The 24,256-nt window shown below is 36.3% G+C and overlaps 5 protein-coding genes across 5 annotated transcripts; all 5 read right to left on the reverse strand.

Annotated features, from left to right (window-relative positions):
- Window positions 1-1,505: 1,505 nt before the first annotated feature.
- Window positions 1,506-1,981, reverse strand: LOC100727658 (keratin-associated protein 20-2-like). The gene has a single exon (XM_063252387.1). The coding sequence runs from the start codon at window positions 1,938-1,940 to the stop codon at window positions 1,779-1,781; it is 162 nt and encodes a 53-aa protein (XP_063108457.1). The 5' UTR covers window positions 1,941-1,981; the 3' UTR covers window positions 1,506-1,778.
- Window positions 1,982-7,305: 5,324 nt separating this feature from the next.
- Window positions 7,306-7,776, reverse strand: LOC100729896 (keratin-associated protein 20-2-like). Its single transcript, XM_003467306.2, has one exon. The coding sequence runs from the start codon at window positions 7,740-7,742 to the stop codon at window positions 7,581-7,583; it is 162 nt and encodes a 53-aa protein (XP_003467354.2). The 5' UTR covers window positions 7,743-7,776; the 3' UTR covers window positions 7,306-7,580.
- Window positions 7,777-12,191: 4,415 nt separating this feature from the next.
- Window positions 12,192-12,653, reverse strand: LOC106027099 (keratin-associated protein 20-2-like). The gene has a single exon (XM_063252388.1). The coding sequence runs from the start codon at window positions 12,607-12,609 to the stop codon at window positions 12,466-12,468; it is 144 nt and encodes a 47-aa protein (XP_063108458.1). The 5' UTR covers window positions 12,610-12,653; the 3' UTR covers window positions 12,192-12,465.
- A 5,423-nt stretch (window positions 12,654-18,076) lies between these two features.
- LOC100731275 (keratin-associated protein 20-2-like) lies at window positions 18,077-18,556 on the reverse strand. The gene has a single exon (XM_063252390.1). The coding sequence runs from the start codon at window positions 18,520-18,522 to the stop codon at window positions 18,361-18,363; it is 162 nt and encodes a 53-aa protein (XP_063108460.1). The 5' UTR covers window positions 18,523-18,556; the 3' UTR covers window positions 18,077-18,360.
- A 4,583-nt stretch (window positions 18,557-23,139) lies between these two features.
- Window positions 23,140-23,541, reverse strand: LOC100733493 (keratin-associated protein 20-2-like). Its single transcript, XM_003467313.2, has one exon. The coding sequence runs from the start codon at window positions 23,504-23,506 to the stop codon at window positions 23,339-23,341; it is 168 nt and encodes a 55-aa protein (XP_003467361.1). The 5' UTR covers window positions 23,507-23,541; the 3' UTR covers window positions 23,140-23,338.
- Between the last annotated feature and the right edge of the window lie 715 nt (window positions 23,542-24,256).

Below are 24,256 nucleotides of genomic sequence, written 5' to 3' on the forward strand. Positions count from 1 at the left end.
TGTCCTTTAGGAGTGAAATAATTGTACCATTGTGCATACCAACAAGCATAAGCACAGATTTTATTAAAAACTAGGGAGATTAATATATAGTTCAATATTAATTTGTTATTAAGCAAGCATTTCATGGTTTCAACAATTATTCTGGCCTGGTATAATCTCTCTTATCCCCCGTTCTTCTCCTCTCTTTGTTATTTCTTTTCTGTCTTTTTGAGATGGGGATTCTCTACGCCTAACACACTTTGTACCCCAGACTCATTTTGTGATCCTCCTGTCTCAGCCTCCCAAGCACTGGGATTATAGACATGTGCAGCCACATCCTTCCTTTTTTTTCTAAATATTTAAAATAAATGCTGTGTTTTGGAAAGTTTTAGAGACCACATTTTTAGTTAGAGTTCTATTATTGTAATTTAGAGGTGTCTCAGTTCAAGAATTTAATTCATTCCACGATCCATGAGAAGATGGTCATGCTCCTGTTTATCACCCCGTGGAGTTCAAAAAGGACAGCCAAATTTTGCCAAAAACTTCAGTTCATGAAACTAATTGTTCACAAACAGAAGTGTTTATGAACCGAGGCATTAATTTGTGTTCTCAGTATGATTGCACCCATTATGATATAGATCTAGAATGATCCCCTAACACTCTCTTGCTCATATCACAGCCCTTGGGTGGTCAGTAGACCTTGAGGTCCAGTCCTCATCAGGATAGTCATCCATTAACGTCTCACCAGTTGAGGGTGTACTTCGAGGAAGGGCCAGAGGCTGGTCACTGGGCTGACCCCGGACAGCTGTGTCTCCATCTGCAGCTCCTCCTGTCTCCCTCTGCTTCCTGCTTCCATGAGGTGAAGAGCCTGTGCTCTACCCAGGCCCCTTCTCCTCACCATCTCTACCTTAGTGCCAGTCAACAGTGAACTGATATAAACTTCTCCACTTTTCAGCAGTGGGTGATAGGTATTTTGTCCAAGCAATTCTCAAGTGACTAACAAAACACCTGTAATTACTCTCCAGGCAGAATAATTTTTAGATATTAAGAAATATTTAATGGAGGCACAACTCTATCTGATATAATTCAATCACTGGTGTTGCACATGACAAAACATACAGACACAAACTTATGGAAATTAGCAGATGGAAATACCATTATTATTGTATGAACAGCTGTTTTAAAACCCTATATGGCTAGCACAAGCAAAGAAAAATGCTATGTGGGATTAAAAAGTACATGTAAAAACAAATTCATAACATTTGTTACAAAAAAATGATATTTTTTCCATTGAAGTTAGAACGAGGATTGTGGCAGCAGGGCTTTCCGTCTCCCTCCCTGCTCTCAGGAGAATCTGTCCCTCTGTCTTACCTTCCCTCTGTCTGCCCTTTTCACTCTGTCCGCTACAACTGCTCACCCATATACACGTGATCACAAAACATGCAAGACATAAAATACTTAGACATACAAACACAAGGAAGATTGCTAATGTAGAAAGAGTAACAAGTCAAAGTCTATGATGAAAGAAAGTTTATTCAGTAATACATATCTGTATGCAGAAATTGACAGTTAAATTTGATTACATTTCATCCCACATTATAAACATACTACAGAAAGTTCTCTACCATCTTCCATGTTATCTAACTGATATTGGTTTATTAGAGGTTTATTTTTTAAACTAGTATAGTGTGTAGTAGGAGATTGAAGCTATTTTAAAAAGCTCCATCTGAAGAACATTGGAGATAATCCCAGGAAAACAGAAGGTGGTAGCCAAAAGGCTAAGAAGCTGTGAGAATTCCTCAGTAGAAGCCATAGGACCAGTATCTTCTACAGCACAGGGGGCGGCAACAGCCGTAACCATAGCCCCCATAGCTACCATAGCCACAGCGCAGGCCACCATAGCCACAGCCACAGCCATAGCCACAGCCCAGGCCACCATAGTAGTTGCCGTAGTAGCACATGGTGTCAGGAGTGGACTCTTCTGTTGAGGATCTGAAGCAGGTGTCTTGTGTCTGGATGTCCCTGTCTGCAAGGGTCTTTTATACCTCCTTGGTGGTGGGCGGGAAACCACAGGCAGCACACAGCTTCCTGTTAACTCACCAATGAGCTTCAGACATGGTCACCATTGTCTATACTTGTTGAGAAAACAAGGCCCTTTGATGGAAATAATTTTGTTCTGGCATCAGGAATCCATCATCCAATTAAAACCTTTTAAAGGCCCTTTGTTCTAGTTCAAAGATTCTGTTCTTTTACATTTAATTGTAGACATATGACCTGATTACATGTTTTGTTGCAAATCATAAAAATGAGGTATCTAATTTTTACCTTTGCTTCATTTCCATTACTCCTGAGGTACATATTTTCCATCCATCAATCCATCTTTCATTTCTTCTCTCCCTTTCATTTTTTCTTTCTTTCTTTCTTTCTTTCTTTCTTTCTTTCTTTCTTTCTTATTATTCTGTCTTTTCTTGAAAATCTTATCAATATCATCTTATTTTTTTGCACTTTGCCCAAGAGAAAAGAGCTACTTACTGGCCATTACTGGTAAATCCATGGCTAGTTGCTGTCATATGTATACTGAGTAGATATTTAATCTATACTTACCAATAAGTAGATGACTTCGAGCTTTTCCAGAAAATAAACATTTATTTTGTGGGCAGAAACTATGTTCTATGCCGTCTTTTTCTCACTCCATACAAATCTATTTTAGATTTAATTTTCATTGACTTTTATTTATAGGTTCTAAAAATCTTCTCAGCAAGCTCCAATATGTTTTTCCTGTTTTAGTGAACATTTATTGTCTATTATTTCCTTTAAATGCTTCCATGATGTTCGTAAGCCCAATATATTTAACTAAAATTACTGATTATCCAGAATAACATTATACTTTACCATTGAGATTTCCAAGTGAAACTTAACACATTTTAGGATGAATGCATTTTCAGTACTGGTGAAATCAGCAAACATAAGCATATACATTTGTGAAACACCTGTAGGCCATTTAATAAAAGTAGTATTCTCATGTTCATTTGTCACTGAGCAAATATCTTATGACTTTGAAAAACATTTTTCTTGTTACATACATACAGTGGATATATTAGTTTCTACAAGTTAAAACAGAAAGCGATATTTTAAGGTGCTGCTTGAAGTCATGCTTTTCGGCCAGAATTATTATGATGTTATTTCCTATCTGAAAATACCATTAAGATATCACCTGTTAAGATTTCCCCTTATGTGCTCCCCCAAATTCTCATTTACTCAGAATGCACAGTCTATGGAAGTGTACTGGTTATTGGGTCTTCTGCCTACCAGTGTTCTCATCTATTCTGTTTTAAGCTTCTGAGTGTGGAGTTATGGGAAGGAACCTTTCTAGAGATTGCTCCCTGGCATTGCGGAAAGGAAAGATCTCTCTTTCCCTGACTGCACCTTCCTCTGTTTCCTGGACATCAAGAGGTGACAAGCTCAGGCTCTACCCACACCCATCACGTGACATTTAACACCAGCCAACCAGAAGCCAAGGGAAAGCTCTCCTCTTTAAGCTGTAGGTGTCAGATGTGTGTCCCATAAGGCTTGAAAATCAACTAAGAATTTTACCCAATTTCTCTTCCAACAGATTTAGTGTTTCTCTTTTACTATTCAGATCTTTGATTCATTTAGATTTTAATTTAGTATATGGTGATAGGCATGGGTCTAGTTTTAGTTTTTGGCATATGGAGAGCCAGTTTTTCCAGCACCATTTATTAAAGAGACTGTCGTTCTTCCAGTGAACACGTTTGGCCCCTTAATCAAAGATAAGGTGGTTGAGTGTGTTTGTAGTTGTGGTTGTATCTTCTAATTTATTCCATTTTTCTCCGGCTCTGTTTTTTTTTCCCAGTACCATTTTTACTTTATTACAGTTGCTTTGTAGTATAACTTCAAAGAAGGAATTGTGATGTGTCCTGCCTTCTCTTTGCTGCTTAGAATTGTCTTGGCTATTCTAGGTCACTTCTGGTTCCAGATGAATTTTAGGAGTGATTTCTCTAGATCTATGATGTATGTTGATGGTATTTTCATTGTGATTGCATCAAATCTGTATAACAGTTTTGGGAGAATGGCCATTTTCACAATATTTACCTTGCTATCCATGAACAAGGGATGCCTTTCCATTTTCTGAGATCATCTTTGATTTTTTTCAGGGCATTATTATTTTCTCTCTGTAGATCTTTTACTTCTTTTGTGAGATTGATTCCTAAGTATTTCATTTACTTGGATGCTAGTTTAAAGGGTGTGGCTTCTCATTTCTCTTTCAGTGATTTTGTTGTTAGTGTATAGGAATGCTATTGATTTTTGAGTATTGATTTTGTATCCAGCTGCATTGCTGAAGTTATTATATATAGACATAGAAGTAGGTAGAGAATTCATGAACAGGAATCAAACCACACAGGAAATACTTCCCAGACTCAATAACTGGGATCACATCTTAATAAAGAGTTTCTGCATGTTGGAAGAAATCTCCAACATAGTGAAAAGAATACCCACAAACTGGGAAAAAAAATCTTAGTGATCTGTCCATCAGACAAAGGACTTCTGTCTAAAACATATAAAGAATTAAAAATAAATCAGACCCCAAAATTCAAAGCCCCAATCCAAAAATGGGCATCTGAGATGAATACACAGTTCTCAGATGAAAAAATACAAATGGCAAATAAATACATGAAAAAATGTTCATCATCATTAGTCACTAGAGAAATGCAAATTAAAATCACACTGATATTCCATCACACTCCTGAAAGAATGGCCAGGATCAAGAAAATTACCAGCAACTAATGCTGTTGAGGCTGTGGGGAAAAAGGAGCTCTCCTGCACTGTTGGTGGGAGTGTAGAATGGTGCAACCATTGTGGAGGTCAGTCTGGAGATTTCTCAGAAAGCTGGGACTGGAAGCCCCATTTGACCCAGGTATTCCACTTCTAGGCATATTCCCAGAAGAACTGAAAGCATCATACCACAGTGATATATGTGCACCCATGTTTATAGCAGCACAATTGTAATAGCCAGATCTTCTAAACAACCTAAGTGTCCAATAACTGAGGAATGGATAAAAAGCTCTGGTATTTTTATACAATGGAGTACTACTCTGCTCTAAAGAATGATCACATTAAGATATTTATAAATAAATGGACGCAACTTGAAACCATACTCATAAGCAAAATAAATCAAACTCACATGTATAAATACTGTATAGTCTCCCTGGTGTAAGAAATGGTAAGGGTACATAAAAGTTTATGGTACTCATGATTTCCTATTACATTGCTTTGAAGACTTATAATGTTTTCATTCATTAGTTGGAATGGTTTTATCCTGGTTTGTTTGGTTTTATTATCTGTGATAATATGAACAGCTATTTTGAAAAAAGCAAGACATTTTAATAGCCAGTGCTGATTTAATATCATTATTCTTAAGTCCTACCATGCTATTAAAACCTTGATATGAACAAATTTCCAGTGATATTTGCTTGCTTAGGAAACAAGCCTCTTGCATCTTCAGAGTTTAAATTATCTCAAGGAGAAAACTTGCTTAATGTGAAGTTTAATAGTTTAATAGTGAATTATTCTCAGGATTGTGTTATCTTCTGTCTTGCTATCCTTAAGTGGGGTAGCATTCAAACTGTTGCTCAATTTTCTTCTCTCAAAGGTTTCTTCCCTGATCATCAGAATCAAGAAGAGTGCAATTTCAACCCCTGTCTTCAAAATATCTCCATCTCCAAATGTAGGTTCCTTCAGTCGTTGCTTTTTCTGCCATCTTTTGTTGATGTTGACAGTGTCAGTCTGCACTTTCCAAGTGAAACCCAATGTCCTTTAGGAATAAAATAATTGTACAATTGAGCAAATCAACAAGAATAAACACAGATTTTTCTAAGACTAGGAAAATTAATTTATACTTCAATCTTAATTTGTTATTGAGCAAGCATTTCATGGTTTCAACAATTATTGTTGCCTGTATAATCTGTCTTCTTCTGTCTTTTCTCTTCTCTTCTTTTTTCTTCATTTTATCTTTCTTATGTCTTTTTTGTCTTTTTGAGACAGGGACTCTATTCCTAACTCACTTTGTATCCCAAACTGACCTTGAATTTACAGTGCTCCTTCTGTCTCAGCCTCCCAAGTGCTGGGATTAGAGGCATACGGATCCACATGCTTCCTTTCTTTTCTAAATATTTAAAAAGAAATGCTGTATTTTGGAAAGTTATAGAAACTATATTTTAGTTAGAGTGCTGTTATTATAAGACAGAGGTATCTCAGTTCAAGAAATTAATTCATTCCATGATTCTTGAGATTATCAAGCTTGTCTTTATCACCTCCTAGAGTTCAAAAAGAGAAGCCAAATTTTGTCAAACACTTTGGTTCATGAAACTAATTGTTCACAAACAGAAGGGTTCATGAACCGAGACATTTGTGTTTTCTCTGAATGATTGCCCCCATTGTGATATAAATGTAGAGTGACCCCCAAACACTCACGCACTCAGATCACAGCCCTTGGGTGGACAGTAGATCGTGGGGTCCTCTTCTCATCAGGATAGTCATCCATTAATATCCCAGCAGCTGAGGGTGCCCTTGGAGGAGGGGTCAGAGGCTGATCACTGGAGTGTTTCTGGACAGCTGTGTCTCCTTCTGCATCTCCTCCTGTCTCCCTCTGCTTCCGGATGCCATGAGATGAAGAGCCTGTGCTCTACCCAGGCCCCTTATCCTCAGCATTTCTACCTCAGTGCCTGTCAACAACGACCCGATGTGAACATCTCAAATTTCAATTGTGGGTAATAGATATTTTGTCCAAGCATTTGTAAAGTAACTAAAACAAAACATCTGTAATTACTCTCCAGGCAGAAGACTTTTTAGATATGGAGAAATCTTTAACACAGGCTCAAATCTATCTGATATAAGTCAATCACTGGTGTTATATGCGACAAAACATACAGACACAAAGTTTTGGAAATGATCAGATGGAAACACCGTTATTATTGTACCAACAAGTATTTTAAAATCTAGATGGCCAGCATAAACAAAGCAAAATGATCTGTGAGAATAAAAAGCATACATAGAAACAAATTTGCAACACTTGTTACAAAAAATGCTCTTTTCCCATTGCAGTTAGAGCAATAACTGTGGCAATGGGGCCTTCCTTCTGCTTCCCAAACTCCCATAGGAATGTGTCACACCTTCCCTTCTATCTGTCCTTCTCACATTCTCACACCCACACACACGAGATCACAAAACATTCAACACACATAAACATACAAACACAGGAGGAAAAGTGCTTATGAATAAAGAGTAACGAGTCAATGTCTGTGACGAATGAAAGTTTATTCAATAATACATATCTGTACGCAAAACTTGACAGTTAAATTTGATTGCATTCTACCCAGCATTATGAACATAGTACAGAAACTTTTCTACTATCTGCCACATAATCTAACTGATACTGGTTTTTTAAAGTTCATTTTCTAAACTAGTGTAGTGTGTAGTAGGAGACTGAAGCTATTTAAAAATGCTCCATCTGCAGAACACTGGAGATAATCCCAGGACAACAGAAGTTGGTAGCCAATAGGCTAAGAAGCTGTGAGAATTCCTCAGTAGAAGCCATAGGACCAGTATCTTCTACAGCACAGGGGGCGGCAACAGCCGTAACCATAGCAGCCATAGCTACCATAGCCACCATAGCCATAGCCACAGCCTAAGCCACAGCCATAGCCACAGCCCAGGCCACCATAGTAGTTGCCGTAGTAGCACATGATGTCAGGAGTGGACTGTTCTGTTCAGGATCTGAAGCAGCTGTCTTGTGTCTGGATGTCCCTGTCTGTGAGGGTCTTTTATACCTCCTTGGAGGTGGGCAGGAAACCACAGGCAGCACAGCTTCCTGTTAACTCACCAATGAGCTTCAGATGTGGTCACCATTGTCTATACTTGTTGAGAAAACAAGGTCCGTGTGATGGACATAATTTTGCTCTTGCATCAGGAATCCTTCCCCCAATTAAGGCCCTATAAAATAAATCCTTTGTTCTATTTTTAAGATTGTCTTCATTCTACATTTAATTGCAGACATATGACCTGACTACATGTTATGATGAAAATCTTAAAAATGAGGTATTTAATTTGTACCTTTGCTTCATTTTCATTACTCCTGAGGTAAAAATTTTCCCTCCATCCATCCGTCTCTTCTTTTCCTCTCTCCCTTTCTTTTTTCTCCCTTCTTTCTTTCTTATTGTCTTTTCTTGAAAATCTTATCAATATCATGTTTTCATACTTCTATTACTGGTAAATCCATGGCCAGTTACTGTATCATGTATACTGAGTGGATAATTAATCTACAGTTACAAATGTGTAGATCATTTCAAGATGTCCAGAAAACAAAAGTTTATTTTCTGGGAAGAAAGTATCTATGGTCTATGCACCTTTTTCTCAGTTTATACTAATATATTTTAGAATAAATTATAAAGCATCGCTAAATTACATCATCTATCCTCAAGTTATTTTTTTAAACTAGAGCTTACTTTTTAACATGGCCAAGGTCAGAAACAACTGATACAAACATCCACCCTTCCCCGTATGAGGCCATAACAAGGGACATTGACAAGTGTAATGGAAGGGAAAGATTAAAAAGTGTCATTCTACTGTGGAGAGAAAGAAAAATAATTTCTGCTGCCTAATATCCTTAGTTTTATACAAATACTTTTCCATATTTTTAAGTAAATAATATTTTATAGGAAAACATTCCTGTTCATTTTTTATGTAGAGTCAGGTGTTGCTTTGCCACTGCAACGGTGGAAGTCAGTAACTGCACAATGCACAGTGTTAAGCATTTTTTCTTGTGTACAAAGCATTTTCTTTCCCCTGATTAATCTCTAAGAACTGCCATACTTTTTGGGTGCTCCAACGCAGTCAGTGTCACTGCTCATGGAATAGAGCTTGCCATTCCAAATTCAGCTGTGTACCTCCACATGTGCACTGCACACTAAACTTACATGTTTTCTGCCATTTCTAGCTACATTGACTTACAACACTGATCATAATAGGTTAATCTTTGTTCTTTTAGGTAAATGTAGGGCCTTAAAGCTCTGACTATATTCTTTTATGGCTCTTTAAAATATCTTGTTCTGTGGAGACTGACACCTGAAAGATCATTTTAATGTATAGTTATTAACATTCATTGTTTTCTTAATTTCATCATTTTGTGAATGTCCATGTTTGTCTGAGTCACTTTCCTTTTTCCTAAATAAACGCATCATATTATGTTATGAAAAGTGAAAAATGAGTTTTCTATTCTTCTTGTGATGTCTATGTTTCTTTTCTTTATGTTTAGCACAACATTTTATATTTCCCAGTATGATGTTTTTACTTTGTTATGTGTGCAGTTTAGACTGTGAACTCAGTGACTGGTGGTCTCTATGATCTGTCCTTGTCACATCAGTGCACTTAGCGGTCAGTTTAGATATATGTAAAGGAGTTTTACTGCCACCGTTATTATTCGTCTTGGTAGGTAACACACTTGTTTTATATACCTCAATTAATATGTTGATTTTGAGCATAATTTTCATATATTGATGTGTCTGTGTGTAATCTGAATTGACTTTCTTTTGTTGAATATATTATAGGACTTGTGGACTGATGTCTTTCACCAATTTTTGAAAAATATTCAACATTTTCCTGTTTAACAATGATTTCTACTTTATCTTCTTTCTTGACTGCATTCCACTAATAATGTATAATTTCATGAGTTTTAGAACGTTCTTTATACATTTTTCAATATTTACATGTTTCTTATTTTTGCTTAACTGACAATTTCAACATAGTTTTCTGTATAAATTGTTCATAAAAATATATTGATTTAATAAACATCTTACATTTTTCAGAACTATAATTTACATTTGAATCTGTGGCAAATATTTCTACACACATTTAGCAGATTTCCTTTATTTTCCTCCTTGTGTCATGTATAAGTTCTAAAATTCCATCTTAGCAAGTCCCAATCTCTTTTTCCTATTTTTTTTTTTTTGGTCTTTTTCATTTTTATGGGTACCAGGGATCGAACTCATGACTGCCTGCTTGCAAGGCAGGCACTTATGCAACTGATCTAAATCCCCAGCCCCTCTTTTTCCTATTTTAGTTAACATTTATTTGCTATTACCTCCTTTAAATGCTTCAATGAGGTTCATAAGTTCAATACATTTAATTAAAATTATAGATTATCTAAATAGTGTTATAATGTACCATTGAGATTGTATGTTTTCTCATTAGCTATTAAAATGTCAGATTAATTAAGCTGCATGTGGTGACACTTGCCTGTACCTCCAGTTGCTCCAGAGGCTTAGGTAGTACAATCACGTGAGCTCAGTTGTTCAAGGCATTCTGGATAGAAAATAAAGATCAATCTAAAAAACAAATAAGAGCAAACAGTAAACAAGATGGGGAGAGAAGACAGAATGGAGGGAACATGTGGGGAGAGAAAAGGAAAGGAAATAGAAGAGGACAGGGGAAGAGAAAAGATGAGAGTAGGAGAGAGAGGAAGAAAGGAAAAGAATTAAGATACAAAATTTCTTATTGATCTGATTATCCCAAACTCTAACATAAAATAGGGCTTTTATGTAGGATCTGGCTGTGTCTCTTTGATCCCTCTATACAGGAGATAGTTTTTCTCCTTGTGGATTTATTTGCTAAACTCCCATGCTAATGATTAGTTTGTAAACTCTTGATATGGCTAATTAGCTTAAAAACTCGACTCCTGCAACCCAAGACATTTTCATTATCTCAAAGAGAAAGCTTGCTTGTTGTGAAACTCAGTATTTCACTGGCACAGTGTTTTCAGGTTTTGTTTTCATTTGTCTCCATCTCTGATTTGTTATCCATGGGTGGAGTTACCATTGAAATTTCTGCCGATTACACTTCTCTCAGCAGTCTCTTTCCTTCTAGAATCAAGCGGAGTGAAATTTTAATCCATGCTCCAAATATTCTCTGCCTTCAAACATGAATCCCTATAAACTTGGGTTTTACTGCGTTTGATATTGAAGGTTTGAATTTTCAAATTTAAACAACACATTTTAGGAGAAATGTATTTTCAGTACGGGTCAAATCAGCACACATAAGCACATACAACTGTGAAACGCCAGGATTCCATTTAGTAAAAGGAGTATTCTCATGTTCATTTGTCACTGAGCAAATACCTCATGATTTTGAAAAACATTTTTCTTCTTTTGTGTGTACAGTGCAAATATTATTTTCTACAAGTTAAAACAAATCCATATTGTAGGATGCTACTTGCACTCATGTTTTTAGGCGAGTATCTCATTATTATGTTGTTATTTCCTATATGAAAACACCGTTAAGGTGTCACCTGTTAAGATATCACGTAGAATGCTCCCTCAAATTCTCAGTTGCTCAGCACTGGAATCTTTGGTAGTGTACAGATTATGTGATCTTCTGCTTACCAGTGTGCTCCTCTACAATTTTTTAAGTGACTGAAGGAGTCAGGAGAAGGGACCTCTTCAGAGCCTGCTCCCTGGGGTTCTGTAGCTGAATAATCCCTCTTTCCCTGACTCTGTTTTTCAGATGTCAGGAGGTGAGAAGCTCAGGTCAAACCACAACCATCCCGTTACACTTAACACCAGTCAACAACAAGCCAAGAGAACCTCTCCTCTGTGGAAAGGTAGTTTTCAGATGTGTGTCCCATAGGCTTGATAATCAACTAAGAAAACACCTATATCATTCTCCAGGCAAAATATTTTTAAAAACCGGAGAGATATTTTACAAACGCAGAGCTCTAGTTGACATTGTCAACACAGTGGTATTGGAAACAAAGCACACGGATATGAACATTTTGAAATAATTGGATATGAAAACAATTTATACCACAAACCACTTTTAAAAATTACATGAAGAGTAACTCAAAGAAAATTTAGGTGAGATTAAAACCACCAAACTTCTGTCATGTGTTTCAAAAATGCTAGTATTTCCACCCATCCAGTTTAGATGGCAGTTTAAGGGAAAAACAAGCACCTCTCTACCTCTCTAGGTCCAGGTGCTCTCTCTGTGCTGCCTACCCTCCCATCTTTCTCACTTTCTGTCCCATCACACCACAGCCACACATGTGATTAATCACACAAAAACACACAAACCTGTTTTCAAATTTGCCAAAGTACTTGAACAACTACAAAGCAATATTTGTGATTAAATATAATTTATTTAAAAATAAATCTGTATACAAAATTGGGAGTCCAAGTTCATCATATGTTATATAGCCTCATGGGGAGATTACAGAAACTCTTCCAAAAACTACAAAAAAGTAAAATAAAACAATTGATACTGATGAATCAAAATGGAATGTTGCAGTTTATTATTTTTTAGATTTTCATATGTAGTTGGCATTCAAAGACATTTAAAATTTGTCATGTGAGGAGCATTGGAGATAAATTTCATAAAACACCAGGTTCTAATCTACAGGCTGTGAAGCTGTGTAAACTCCTAGTAGAAGCCATAGGACCAGTATCTTCTGTAGCACAGGGGGCTGCAACAGCCATAACCATAGCCACCATAGCCACCATAGCCATAGCCCAGGCCACCATAGCCATAGCCCAGACCACCATAGTAGCTTCTGCAGTAGCACATGATGTCAGGAGTGAGCTGTTCCGTTGAGGATCTGGAAGCAGGTATGTGAGTCTGATTGTCATCATCTGCCAGGGCCTTTTATACCTCTTGGGTGCTGGGCAGAGAAACCACAGGGAAAGCGGGGTCACATTATCTCACTCATATGATTCAGACCATGTCAGAAATATTTATTAGGAAAACAAGGGCCTTGTAACTGAGATAATTTTGCTACTATGTCAGGGATCCATTGTTGAATAATGAGCCTTTATTATGAAACTGTTGTATTTTCAAGCATCTGGTTCATTCTATATTTAGTTAATTGTGGATATGTGAACTTATTACATATTATCGTGCAAACCACAAAAACAAGTGTTCTGTTTTTATTTGCTTTGTTTTCATTACTCCTCAGGTTACATTTTCCCACATTGTTTCTTCCCATCTTCCCTCTGTTTCCCCATCCTACCTCCTTCCATCCATCTCTTCCTCTGCTCCTTTCTCCCTTTCTTTCCTTTCTTTTTTCCTCTCTTCCTAACGCTACCCTCTTGCTTTGTGCTTTCTTGCAAATCATCTCAGGAGCAACTTATATCTTCATACTTGCTTAGTTTTTTATGAGTAAGTTACTGGCAATTACTAGTGTAAATATGGTTAGATAATTTTATATGTGAATACAATGGATATTTAATCTAAACTTATTATTAGAACAATTAATTACAACCTTTCCAGAAAATGTACAATTTATGGGCAAAAACTCCCTGTGCTCTGTGTGGCTTGCCCTCCACATACACACATGTAGATAGAGTGAAAGATAGAGGATAATTGGGATCTTACATGCTCAATCTTTGTGTTTTTATCTCATTTTCCATAAAAAATTTGTTTATACTATCACACATAATAAAATCCAATAAGTTACAACATGATAGAACCAATGAAATCAGAACAAAAGCATGGTAGGACTTCAAAGCCAGATGATATTAAAGCAGCAATGGCTATTAAAATGTCTGGGTTTCTTCAAAATAGCTGCTCATATCAGCACAGATAACAAAATCAAACAAACCAGAATAAAACCATTACAATTAATGAAAATGAATGAAAACATTTAAGTCTTCAAAACAATGTAATGGCGAATAATGATTACCATAAAATCTTATGTACTTTTACCAACCATTTCTTACTAGGGAGACAATACAGTATATATACATGTGAGTTTGATTTATTTCGCTTGAGTATGGTCTCAAGTTGCATCCATTTATTTATAAATATCTCAATGTGATCATTCTTTATAGCTGAGTAATACTCTTGTATAAAAATACCACAACTCTTTTATCCATTCCTCAGTTGATGGACACTTAGGTTGTTTCCAAGATCTGGTACAAATTGTGCTGCTATAAACATGTATATAACTCTGGTATGATGTTTTCAGTTCTTCTGGGAAAAATGCCTAAAAGTTGAATAGATGGGTCAAATGGGACTTCCAAGACCACTTTTTGAGGAATGTTTAGGCTGTCCACAGTGGTTATACTGGTCTACACTTCCACCAACAGTGCAAGAGAGTTCCTTTTTCCCTGCAGCCTCTCCAGCATTTGTTGTTGGTAGTTTTCTTGATCCTGGTCATTCCTTCCGGAGTGAGATGGAATCTCAGCGTTGTTTTAATTTGCATTTCTCTGATGACAAATGAGGGGTATTTTTTCTTATATTCATTTGTCATTTGTATTTCTTCATCTGAGAACTGTGTATTTATCTCAGATGCCCATTTTTGGATTGGATCTTCAAATTTTGGGGGTCTGATTTCTTTAATTCTTTATATGTTGTAGACAGAAGTCCTTTGTCTGAGGGACAGTTCATTAGATTTTTTTTCCCATTTTGTAGGTTTTCTTTTCACCATGCTGGAGAATTTTTTGATTTGCAGAAACTTTTTATAAGACATGATGCCAGTTATTGATTCTGGGAAGTAATTCCCATGCTGTTTGATTGCTGTTCATGAATTCTCTACTTTCCTACATGTCTTCAAGATTTTTACCTAATTTGTTTTCTAACAAATTTAGTGTTTTTGTTTTAATATTCAGATCTTTGATCCATTTAGATTTTAATTTAACACATGGTGATAGGCATGGGTCTAGTTTCAGTTTTCAGCATACGGGGAGCCAGTTTTTCCACCGCCATTTATTAGAGACTGTCATTCTTCCAGTGAACCTGTTTGGCCCCTTTATCAAAGATAAGGTGGTTGAATGTGTTTGCATTTGTGGTTGTATCTTCTAATCTATTCCAGTGATCTTCAGATCTATTTTTATTCCAGTACCATGTTGATTTTTTTTGCCTTTTTTTTAAATTAAAAAAAGATTAAAATAAAAGAGAACATAATGAAACAGGCCAGAACAGAACTATTTTAGCAACAAGACAACCTGACATAAGAGTCGCTACCATAGTGTCTCTTTCCTTGAAATATTTGAGTATACCTTCATGCACTATAGTATCAAACATAACAAAACAGTGTAAAACCATTCAAGAGAATGAAAGTAATACAGGGTATTCAGAACCAACTAACAGAAAATGAACAATAGTTACTATATTATCTCCTTGTCCATAAAAAATTTTTGTTTATACTATCACATGTAATAAAATCGAATAAAACACAACATGATAAAACCGATGGAGACAGAAGAAGAAAAGCTTGGTGGGACTTCAAAACAAAATGATATTAAATCAGCACTAGCTATTATAATGTCTTGTTTTCTTCAAAATAGCTGTTCATATCATCACAGACAATAAAATCAAACAACCCAGAATAAAACCATACAACTAAAGAATGAAAATATTATAAGGCTTCAAAACAATATAATGGGGAATCATGATTGCCACATACTTTTATGTATTCTTACCATTTCTTACACTAGGAGAACTACTTGGTATTTATACGTGTGAGTTTGATTTATTTCCCTTATGAGTATAGTTTCAAGCTGCGTCCATTTATTTAAAAATATCTCAATATGATCATTTTTTATAGCTGAGTAGTTGTCCATTGTATAAAAATACCACAACTTTTTTTTTTATCTATTCCTCAGTTGATGGATACTTAGGTTGTCCATCAACTTAGATCTGGCTATTAAAAATTGTGCTGCTATAAACATGGATGCACATGTATTACTGTGGTATGATGCTTTCATTTTTTCTGGAAATATGTCTGCAAATGGAATAGTGGGAAAAAAATGAGACTTCCAATGCCACCTTTTTGAGAAATATCCAGACTGACTTCCACAATGGTTGCACCAGTCTATATTCCCACCAACAGTGCAGGAGAGTTCCTTTTCCCCCACAGCCTCTCCAGCATTTGTTGTTGGTAGACTCCTTGATCCTGGCCATTCTTCTAGCAGTGAGATGGAATCTCAGTGTGGTTTTAATTTGCATTTCTCTAATGCATAATGATGATGAACATTTTAAATGTATTTATTTGCCATATGTATTTCTTCATCTGAGAACTGTGTGTTCATCTCAGATGCCCATTTTTGGACTGCATCTTTGAATTTTGGGGATACTATTTTTTTAAATTCTTTATATGTTTTAGACAGAAGTCCTTTGTCTGAGGGACAGTTCACTAAGATTTTTTTTCCCAGTTTGTGGGTATTCTTTTCACTATGCTGGAATTTGAGCTTTTTCCCCCCTTATTTTAAAAAAATAAGGTTGGCTAGGCACTTATTGATATTATTTGTTCTTTCAAAGAACTAACTCTTTGATTCATTAATTCTTTGGATTGTTTGCTTAGTCTCTATTGCATTAATTTCTCTGCTGATTTTTATAATTTCCTCCTTCATTTGGCATTGGGTTTGACTTGCTCTTCTTTTTCTATGTTTGAGGTGTAGCATTAGGTTATGTATTTGTATTTGTTCTGTTTCCATGATGTGGGAACTCAGTGAAATAAATTTTCCTCTGAGGACAGCTTTCATAGCATTCCCACAGATTCCCGTATGTTGAATTGTATTTTCATTTGCCTGTAAGTATTGTTTAAATTCTTCTTTAATTTCTCCTGTGACCCACTGATTGCTCAGAAGTGTGTTATTCAATTTCCATGTGTTTGTGGGTTGTTTGCAGTTTCTTCTACCATTAATTTCTGGTTTCATGGCATCCCGAAGATCGGAAAACATGCATGGGATAATTTCAACTCTTTTTATTTATTTAAATATGTTGTGTCGGCTAGTATATGGACTCTTATAGAATGACTCATGTACTGCTGAGAAGAATGTATATTCTGATTTTGTTGTACCCCAGCCTGACCTTGAATTTACTGTGATCCTTCTGCCTCAATTTCCCAAGATCTGGGATTACAGGCATGTTCCTCCACATCCTTATTTTCTTTTCTAAATATTTGAAATGAAATGCTGTACCTTGGAATGTTATAGGAACCATAATTTTAGTTAGAATGCTGCTTTATAATGAAGTGGTATCTCAGTTCAAGAAATTATTTCATTCCATGATCACTGAGAAGCTGGTCATGCTCCTGTTTATCAGCACCATGGAATTCAAAAAGGGAAGCCAAAGTTTGCCCACCACTTCCGTTCATGAAACTAATTTTTCACAAACAGAAGTGTTCATGAACTGAGGCGTTTCTGTGTTCTCAGTATGATTGCTCCCATTGTGATATAGATCTAGAATGACCTTCAAACACTCACACACTCAGATCACAGCCCTTGAGTGGTCAGTAGACCATGGGGTCCTCTTCTTATCAGGATATTCATCCATTACTGTTTCAGCAACTGAGGGTGCACTTGCAGAGAGTTCAGAGGCTGGTCAGTGCGTGTCCCTGGACAGCTGTGTCTCCTTCTGCAGCTCCTCCTGTCTCCCTCTGCTTCCTGCTTCCGTGAGATGAAGAGCCTGTGCTCCACCCAGGGCCCTTCTCCTCACCATTTCTACCTTAGTGTCAGTCAACAGTGAACTGATACAAACCACTTCTCTTAGCAGTGGGTGATAGGTATTTTGTCCAAGCAATTCTAAAGTGACTAACAAAACACCTGTAATTACTCTCCAGGCAGAATACTTTTTAGATACTGAGAAATGTTTAACAGAGGCACAACTCTGTCTGATATGATTCAATCACTGGTGCTGCACCTGACCATACAAACACAAATTTTTGGAAAGGATGAGATGAAAATACCATTATTATTGTAGCAACAAACATATTTAAAATCTACATGGTTCACACAAGCACATGAAAATGGCCTGTGAAATTAAAAAGTATACTTAGAAACAAATTTGTAACATTTGTTACAAAAAATTGGTATTTTGCCCATTGAAGTTAGAGTAATAATTGTGGCAGCAGGGCTTTCTATCTCCTTCCCTGCTCCCAGAGGAATCTAGCGTACCTTCCCTCTGTCTGTCCTTCTCAGTTTCTCAGCTACAGCTTCACACCCACACACTTGAGATCACAAAGCATTGAAGACACATACACACAAGCCCAGAAGGAAAATTGCTAATGTAGAAAGAGTAACAACTCAATGTCTATGGGGAAAGAAAGTTTATTCAGTATACATATTTGTATGCAGTAATTGACAGTTAAATTTGATTACATTCTACCCAGCATGGCAAACATAGTACACAAACTCTTCTACAATCTTCCACGCAAACTGACTGATACTGGTGAATCAAAAGTTCATTGTTTAAAACATAGTTTAATGTGTAGTAGGAGACTGAAGCTGTTTTATAGAGCTCGATCTAAAGAATATTGGAGTTAATACCAGGAAACAGAAGGTGGTAGCCAATAGGCTAAGGAGCTGTGAGACTTCCTCAGTAGAAGCCATAGGACCAGTATCTTCTACAGCACAGGGGGCGGCAACAGCCGTAACCATAGCCGCCATAGCTACCATAGCCACAGCACAGGCCACCATAGCCACAGCCACAGCCATAGCCACAGCCCAGGCCACCATAGTAGTTGCCGTAGTAGCACATGGTGTCAGGAGTGGACTGTTCTGTTGAGGATCTGAAGCAGCTGTCTTGTGTCTGGATGTCCTTGTCTGTGAGGGTCTTTTATACCTCCTTGGAGGTGGGCGGGAAACCACAGGCAGCACAGCTTCCTGTTAACTCACCAATGAGCTTCAGATGTGGTCACCATTGTCTATACTTGTTGAGAAAACAAGGACCTTGTGATTCTATCAGGAATCCATCACCCAATTAAGGCCTTTTAAAATAAATCTTTTGTTCTACTTTTAAGTTTGTCTTCATTCTACATTTAATTGTAGACATATGACCTGACTACATGTTATGGCACAAATCATAAAAATGAGGTGTGTAATTTTCACCTTTGCTCCGTTTCCATTATTCCTGAGGTACATATTTTTCCCTCCATCCATCTATGTCGCCTTTCTTCCTTCTTTCTTTCTTTCTTTCTTTCTTTCTTTCTTTCTTTCTTTCTTTCTTTCTTTCTTTCTCCCTTCCTTCCTTCCTTCTTCTTTTTATCTCTTTCATCTACCTCTTTTATTCTTTCTATCCCTTTCTCTTCTTTTCTTCTTTCCCTTTCTCTTTTTTCTTTTTCTTCTTTGTTTCATTCTGTCTCTCTTTTTCTTATTCTGTCTTTTCCAATTTTTTTCATTATCACCTTTTTATTTACACTTTACTCAAGAGAAATAAGCTACTTAGTGGCTATTAATAGAAATCCAAGACTAATTACTATCATATGTGTACTGAGTGCATTTTTAATCTATGATTATCAATAAGTGGATGATTTCAAGCTTTCCAGGAAACCAATGTTCATTTTATGGGCAGAAACTATCTATGCTCTATGCTCTCTTTTCTTATTCCATTTCAGATTAAATTGTAAAGTTTAGCATCATTAAATTAAATCATCTATCTTCAATCTATTTTTTTTTTAACTAGAGCTTACTTTTCAACACTGCCAAGGCCAGAATCAAGGATGGAAAAATAAAGTCTGCCCACCTTGAGGCCAGAACAAGAGACATTGACAAGAGTAATTGAAGGGAAAGGAGAAAAATACGCCATTCCAATGGTGAGAGAAGAAAGAATAATTTCTGCTGCCTAGTATGCTTAGTTTTATATAAACATTTTCCCTATTTTTGGGTAAGTAATATTTTATAGGAAAACATTCAGATTCTTATTTGTACACAGAGTCAGGTGTTGCTTTGACATCACAGTGGTGGAAGTCAGTAGACCTACAATATGCACAGTGTTAAGTATTTATTCTTGTATAGAAAGCGTTTACTTTCCCCTGATTAATCTGAAAAAACTTCTGTACTTCCGGGTGATCTAACATAGTCAGTGTTTCTGTCTCACGTGACGGAGCTTGCCGTTCCAAATTCAGCCTTTTACTTCCACATGTGCAACTACATGCTAAACTTTCATATTTTCTGACATTTCCAGCTTCATTGACTTATGCCACTAATTGTAATAGTTTAATCTTTGTTCTTTTAGGTAAATCAAGTGCCTTAGAGCTCTTAGTATATTCGTTTACAGTTATTTTAAAGTATCTTGTTTTGTGGAGGTTGACACCTCAAAAACAGTTATTGTTATCAATAGATGCTAACATCCATTCTTATCTAAATTTCATCATTTCTTGAATGTCCATTTGTTGTGTGAGTCACTTTCCGTTTTCCTAAATAAATCCATCATTTTATGCTATAAAAAGTGAAAGCATGAATCTTTTTCTATTCTTCTTGTGATGTCTATGTTTATTTTATTTATTTCTAGTGTAACGATATCTATTTCTCAGTATAATGTTTTTACTTTATTTTCTGTGCAGTTTTAACTGTGAAATTATCCACTGGTGGTTATCTATGATCTGTTCCTATCATATCAGTGTATTTAGAGATCCCTTTAGATATATAAAGAAGTTTTGCTTCCAACTTTACTATTTGTGTCTGTAAGTAACATACTTGTTTTATCGATCTCAATTAAGATTTTGACTTTGAACATAATTTTCTTGTATTGATTTGTGTCCGTATATAATTTGAATTGACATTCTCTTGTCAATAACTACTTTTTAGGACTTGAGAACTGATGCCTTTCAAGAGCTTTTAAAAAATATTCAATATTTCCTGTTTAAAAAGAGTTTCCATTTTATCTTCTTCCTTAGCCACATTGCATTTATATGCATGTTTTGTAATTTCATGAGTTCTAGCACATTCTTTATATACTTTTAAATATTGTAGATTCAGATTTTTCTTATTTTTGCTTTAGTTGACAATTTATCAACATAGGTTTCAATGTAATAATACATATAAATTTATTGATTTATAAATATCTTACATTTTGGAGAACTATTATTTACATTTGATTCTCTGGTGAATTTTTCAGTACACATTTAGCAAATTTCCTTTAATTTTCCTCCATTTATTGTTTATAAGTTCTCAGAATCCATCTCAGCAAGCTGCAATATGTTTTTCATGTTTCAGTTAACATTTATGGTCTATTACTTCCTTTTAACGCTTCCAAGGTGTTCATAAGTCAAGTACATTTAATTAAAACTATAGATGACCCAGAATAGTGTTATACTTTACCATTGTGATTTTATGTTTTCTCCTATGCAATTAAAATGTCAGATTGATTGAGCTGCGTGTGGTGACACTTGCCTGTACCTCCAGTTGCTCCAGAAGTTCAGGCAGTACAGTCACCTCTGCTCAGTAGTTCAGGTCATTATGGATAGGAAATGAGGATCACTGGAAAAAGAAAGAGCAAGTGATAAACAGGGGAGAGACTGAAAGAGAGAGAGAGAGAGAGAGAGAGAGAGAGAGAGAGAGAGAGAGACAGGGATAGGAGACTGGGGGGGGAGAAAGGAAGAAAAGAAAAAAATTAAGAAATAAAATATCTTATTGATCTGATTATCACAATCTGTAACATAAAATAAGGTTGTCATGCAGGACCTGTCTGTATCTCTTTGGGTGCACCCTACAGGAGTCACATTTTTTCAATGTTGTTTTTATTTTTAGCAAAACCCAATGTTCATGATTATTTTTTAAAGCCCTTGATATGGCCCATTAGCTTAGAAACCAGACTTCTTCAACCCAAGACATGTTCATTATCTCAAGGAGAAACCAGGCATATTGTGAAGCTCAGAATTTCACTCACACACTGTTTTTGGGTTTGCGTTTTGATTTGTCTCTGTCTTTGTCTTGTTATCCACGGGTGGGATTACCATTCAAGTTTCTGATGATTATACTTCTCCTAGGAACCTCTTACCTTCTAGAATGAAGCAGAGTGAAATTTCACCCCATGCTTCAAAAATTCTCCACCTTCAAAATATGAATACCTTTAACCAGTATTACTGCATTTGATATTTAGGGCTTGAATTTCCCAAGTGAAATTTAACATCATTTAGGAGAAATGTATTTTCATTACTGGTGAAATCAGCATACATAAGCACATACATTTGTGGAACACCAGGATTCTATTAAATAAAAGTAGTATTCTCATGTACATTTATCACTGAGCAAATATTTTATGATTTTGAAAAACATTATTTTTCGTATGTACCTAAAGTGCAATATATTATTTTCTACAAGTTAAAACAAAAAAACAGTATTTTACAGTGTACTTAAACTTATGCTTTTTTACACTAGAATGTCATTATTATGTTGCTATTTAGTATGTGAAAATACCATTAAGATGTCACCTGTTAAGATATCACCAAGAATGCTCCCTCAAATTCCCAATTACGCAGAATGTGGAGTCTTTGGAAATGTACTGATTATGGCATCTTCGGTCTACCTGTGGGATCATCTACTGTTTCCTAAGCTTCCGAATGTGGAGTTAGGAGAAGGGACATCTTCATCAGCTGCTCCCTGGGGTTGTGTAAGGGAGGGATCTCCCTTTCCCTGACTCCTTTCTCTGTTTCCCAGATGTCAGGAGGTGAACAGTGCAGGTGCTACCCACACCCGTCGCATGACATTTAAAGCTAGTCCACCACAGCCAAGAGAAACCTCTCTTCTTTTGAGTGGTAGCGGTCAGATGTGTGTCCCACAGGCTTGAAAAGCAAGTAAGAAACACCTACATTATTCTTTAGGCAGAATACTTTTTAAAACCTGAGTAACATTTCCCAAAGGCAGAACTCTAGCTGACATAATCAACACACTGGTATTGGAAATAACAAAGCACACAGACACAATTCTCTTGAAATAATCAGATATCAGTGGAATTAACACAAAAACCATTTTTAAACTTACATGAAGTAGAAATCAAAGAAAAGTTAGGTGAGATTCAAGCCTCCATAAAACAAAATTTCTATCATCTGTTTCAAAATTGCTAACATTTCTACCCCTTCAGTTCAGATGCCAACTCATTGGAAAAACAAGCACCTCTCTGCATCTCTAGGTCCCTTGTGAGCTCTCTGTGCTACCTACCCCTCTGTCTTTCTCACTTTCTCTCCCGTGATACCACAACCACACATGAGATTGATCACACAGAAACACACAAATCTTCAAGCAAAATTGCTAAAGCAGTTAAACAGCAATAAAGCAATATTTGTGATTAAACATAGTTTAGTTAAAAACAAGTCTGTATAAAAAAATTGGGAGTCCAAGTTTATCATGCTTTATATAGATTCATACGGAGAATACAGAAACTTTTCTACAAACTAGAAAAAACAGTTGATACTGATGAATCAAAATGGAATGTTTCAGTTTATTTGTTTTCCAGATAGTTCGATGTGTAGTTGACATTGAAAGGCCTGTAAAACTTTGTCATGTGAGCATCACTGAAGATGAATACCATAAACTATCAGGTTCTAATCTACAGGCTGTGAAGCTGTGGGAACTCCTCAGTAGAAGCCATAGCACCAGTATCTTCTGTAGCAGAGGGGGCGGCAACAGCCATAACCATAGCCACCATAGCCACCATAGCCACCATAGCCACCACAGCCATAGCCACAGCCTAGGCCGCCATAGCCATAGCCCAGGCTACCATAGTAGCTGCTGCAGGAGCACATGGTTTCAGGAGTGGGCTATTAGGTTAAGGAATAGGAGGCAGCTATGTTAGTCTGGTTGTAATGAACTACTAGGGTCTTTTATACCTCTTTTGTGCTGGTCAGGGAAACTACAGGCAGCATAGGGTCACATTATCTCATTAATGTGGTTTGGACAATGTCAGTAATATTAGGAAAACAAGGGCCTTGTAACTGGGATAATTTCAGTACTATGTCAGGAATTCATTGTGTAATAATTTCAGTTTATTATGAAACTGTTGTTCTATGTTCCAGCGTCTGGCTCATTCTGTATTTAGTTAATTGTAGACATGTGACCTTAACACATGTGATAGTCTAAACCATAAAAATAGGTGTTCTACTTTAGGTTTGCTTTGCTTTCATTACTCCTTAGGTATACCTTTTCCCTCTTTATTTCCTCCCATCTTAGCTCTCTTTCCCTACTCTGCCTCCTTCCATCCATCCCTTTTCCCTTCCTTCCTCACTTTCTTCTCTTTTCCCCTCTTCCTATCACTGCCTTCTTGCCTTGTGTTTTCATGCAAATCCTACCAGTAGCAACTTGTACCTTCAAACCACTTAATTTTTTTATGAGCTAGTTACAGGCAATTTATGGGTACTACTATATGTGTACATAATGGACATTTAATCTAAACTAATCTTTGGACAATTATTTTCAAGCTTTCCAGAAAAATGTACATTTTATGTGCAAAACTTCCTTGTGTCTGTTGCTTGCCCTCCACATACACATATGTAGAC

The sequence above is a fragment of the Cavia porcellus genome, unplaced genomic scaffold (assembly GCF_034190915.1).
Source record: "Cavia porcellus strain 051 isolate PalLab524CR breed Dunkin Hartley unplaced genomic scaffold, mCavPor4.1 scaffold_7, whole genome shotgun sequence".
In the NCBI taxonomy this organism is placed as follows: domain Eukaryota; kingdom Metazoa; phylum Chordata; class Mammalia; order Rodentia; family Caviidae; genus Cavia; species Cavia porcellus.

Bases quoted from the DNA above. Each gene is read 5' to 3' on its own strand.
- LOC100733493 (XM_003467313.2), bottom strand. From the start codon at position 23,506: ATGTGCTCCTGCAGCAGCTACTATGGTAGCCTGGGCTATGGCTATGGC.
- LOC106027099 (XM_063252388.1), bottom strand. From the start codon at position 12,609: ATGTGCTACTGCAGAAGCTACTATGGTGGTCTGGGCTATGGCTATGGT.
- LOC100727658 (XM_063252387.1), bottom strand. From the start codon at position 1,940: ATGTGCTACTACGGCAACTACTATGGTGGCCTGGGCTGTGGCTATGGC.
- LOC100731275 (XM_063252390.1), bottom strand. From the start codon at position 18,522: ATGTGCTACTACGGCAACTACTATGGTGGCCTGGGCTGTGGCTATGGC.
- LOC100729896 (XM_003467306.2), bottom strand. From the start codon at position 7,742: ATGTGCTACTACGGCAACTACTATGGTGGCCTGGGCTGTGGCTATGGC.